Source organism: Chinchilla lanigera, unplaced genomic scaffold (assembly GCF_000276665.1).
Source record: "Chinchilla lanigera isolate Chin_1 unplaced genomic scaffold, ChiLan1.0 scaffold00044, whole genome shotgun sequence".
Classification (NCBI taxonomy): Eukaryota; Metazoa; Chordata; class Mammalia; order Rodentia; family Chinchillidae; genus Chinchilla; species Chinchilla lanigera.
This window is the reverse complement of record NW_004955445.1, coordinates 7,603,589-7,605,476: the sequence shown is the minus strand read 5'-3', so window position 1 is coordinate 7,605,476 and position 1,888 is coordinate 7,603,589. Positions and strand designations below refer to the sequence as shown.

The following is a 1,888-nucleotide window of genomic DNA, read 5'->3' as shown; positions in this document are numbered from 1 at the left end:
CAGGGCCTCCAGAGCCGGCGGCACGAGCGGCAGCTCCGAGCCCCGCTTGGGCGCCAGGGGGAGCTCGCGGGGCCGCGCCACGACTCCCTCCCGGCAGCTGGTTCAAACTGGTTTGGGCAGGGTGCGGCCTCGGCGGGCTGCATTCCAGGCCCCAGACTGGCAGCCCGTGCCGGGGCCTCGCCAGGGCCGGGGACCCAGGCCAGGACTGTGGGTCAGCGGCGGGGGCAGGAGCCCCGCACCCCGGCGAGGCCGGGGAGCTTTGTGCGAACGTCCACCTCTTCGTTGAAAATCATTTCTTTAGCAAGGGCCTGGACGATGCTGGCAGCGAAACGAAGCCCCTGGTGGGGCGACTGTCGGACTGCGGGGTGCATCGGAATCAACTGCAGAGTTGGTCCGAAGGGGAGGCCCCGATCTTCCCCGCCCCAGGACTCCCATTCTGAAAGTTGGGGTACGGCCCCGGGCATCTGTATTTGGCCAGGTCTCTCTAAGGCATAGCTGCACGTCTGGAAGGGAAAGCCCTAGAAGCCGAGGGGCGGTGGCAGCCCTGCGGCCCAGGACGGAGTCCCCGGGCGCTGGGAGGAGCGCAGCCCCACCCAGGGATGGGGGTCCGGGCAGGCAGCACATTAAGTAATGCTCTCGGCTATTTAAGTTAGAACCAGCGTCAAATGAATTAAACGTTCAGCGCGGTGAGACCCCCTTCTCCCTCCACCCCCAAGGTTACCGCGTTCCTGGATGTGAGCCGCGTCCGTCCGGTGCAGCGTCACGTCTATCCCGCGCGTCCGCGACCCTAACAGTCTATGTGTGACACCGCGTTTTAATAACTGTTAATGGCAGCGAGCCCTGTGGACCTTTGGTGACCACCCTCCCCCAGCCTGGGGCTCTCATTTTGCCCGTGGCGTGGCTTGTTGCAGTCGGGTCTATTTGGCCAAGCTGAGACCAGGCGGGGGCTCTTCCGGAGCAGGCCCCCCGCCACCGAGCAGGCCTGACGGGGTAGCTGCTAGGATGGCGATAGCCAGGCCTAGATGCACCCTGGGGCTCCCCGGAGAGCTCTGAGAATTGCCGGGGGCGTGGCTCTGGGCTCAAAGCTTAGCGTCAAGCCCCATCCCCGGGGATTCTGGGTTCCTGATACACAGCCCGGGCTGAGAACCGCTTCCCTGTCGGAATTCCGAAGGAAAGGAATGATCCACGCCGACGGTGCCCGTCCTTAAACTTGGCTGGATTTTGGAACCCCCTGGACAACTTCGAAACACACTGATGCTCAGGTGTCAACCCTAAGAACTGCGCGTGGCCTAGGCGGGGCCAGTTGGGAGTTGCAAACCAGCCCCAGGTGACTAAATCTTGAGTTTGCAAACCACCAGTTGACCTGGTAGTGCTGCGGCGGGTGCAGCGCTAGCCACGAGCCACTGGGTGGCGCTGCCTGCTCAGCTGGCGCTCAGAACGCCGCGGACCGCGGCCGCAGGGTGCGCACCTGCCCCGCCTCCGCCAGGCGGGCCTCGGGGCATGCTGCGGACCGGGGCGGGGCTCCGAGGCCAGATCGCCGCGGCCGGCCAAAAGGCAACCTCCGCTGGTCCGGCCCCGCCGCCCTCCCGATGCAGCTCGTGGATGAAGACCGGCCTGAGCCCGTGCCCAGCGGGGCGCGCGAGCTCGCGCTCTTCCTGACCCCTGAGCCCGGGGCGGAGGTAAGGGGCAGGGGCGGGGGAGGTCTCGAGGTTGGGATCTGGGTCCCTGAACCCGGACCGGCACTCGGCTTCCCCGCGGCATCCTCTCGCGCCAGGAGTGCCGGGGGGCTAGGATCGCCTTTCCGGAGCCGTGGCTGCCTGGGGCCACGCGCCGCTGCAAGGCAGGTCGCGCCTGCTCCCTCCTGCAGTCCACGCCCGCGGCCGGGGGC

General features: G+C 67.1%; 1 protein-coding gene across 3 annotated transcripts in view; it reads left to right on the top strand.

Moving 5' to 3' along the window:
* Window positions 1-1,580: 1,580 nt before the first annotated feature.
* The window catches only part of Bcas4 (breast carcinoma amplified sequence 4), a gene marked incomplete at its 5' end in the record, with an annotated part of 61,352 nt that continues 61,044 nt past the window's right edge, over window positions 1,581-1,888 (top strand). For all 3 annotated transcript variants that reach the window (XM_013518345.1, XM_013518344.1, XM_013518346.1), the window contains 1 exon segment: window positions 1,581-1,679. In XM_013518345.1, coding sequence (XP_013373799.1) covers window positions 1,581-1,679 — 99 coding nt within the window.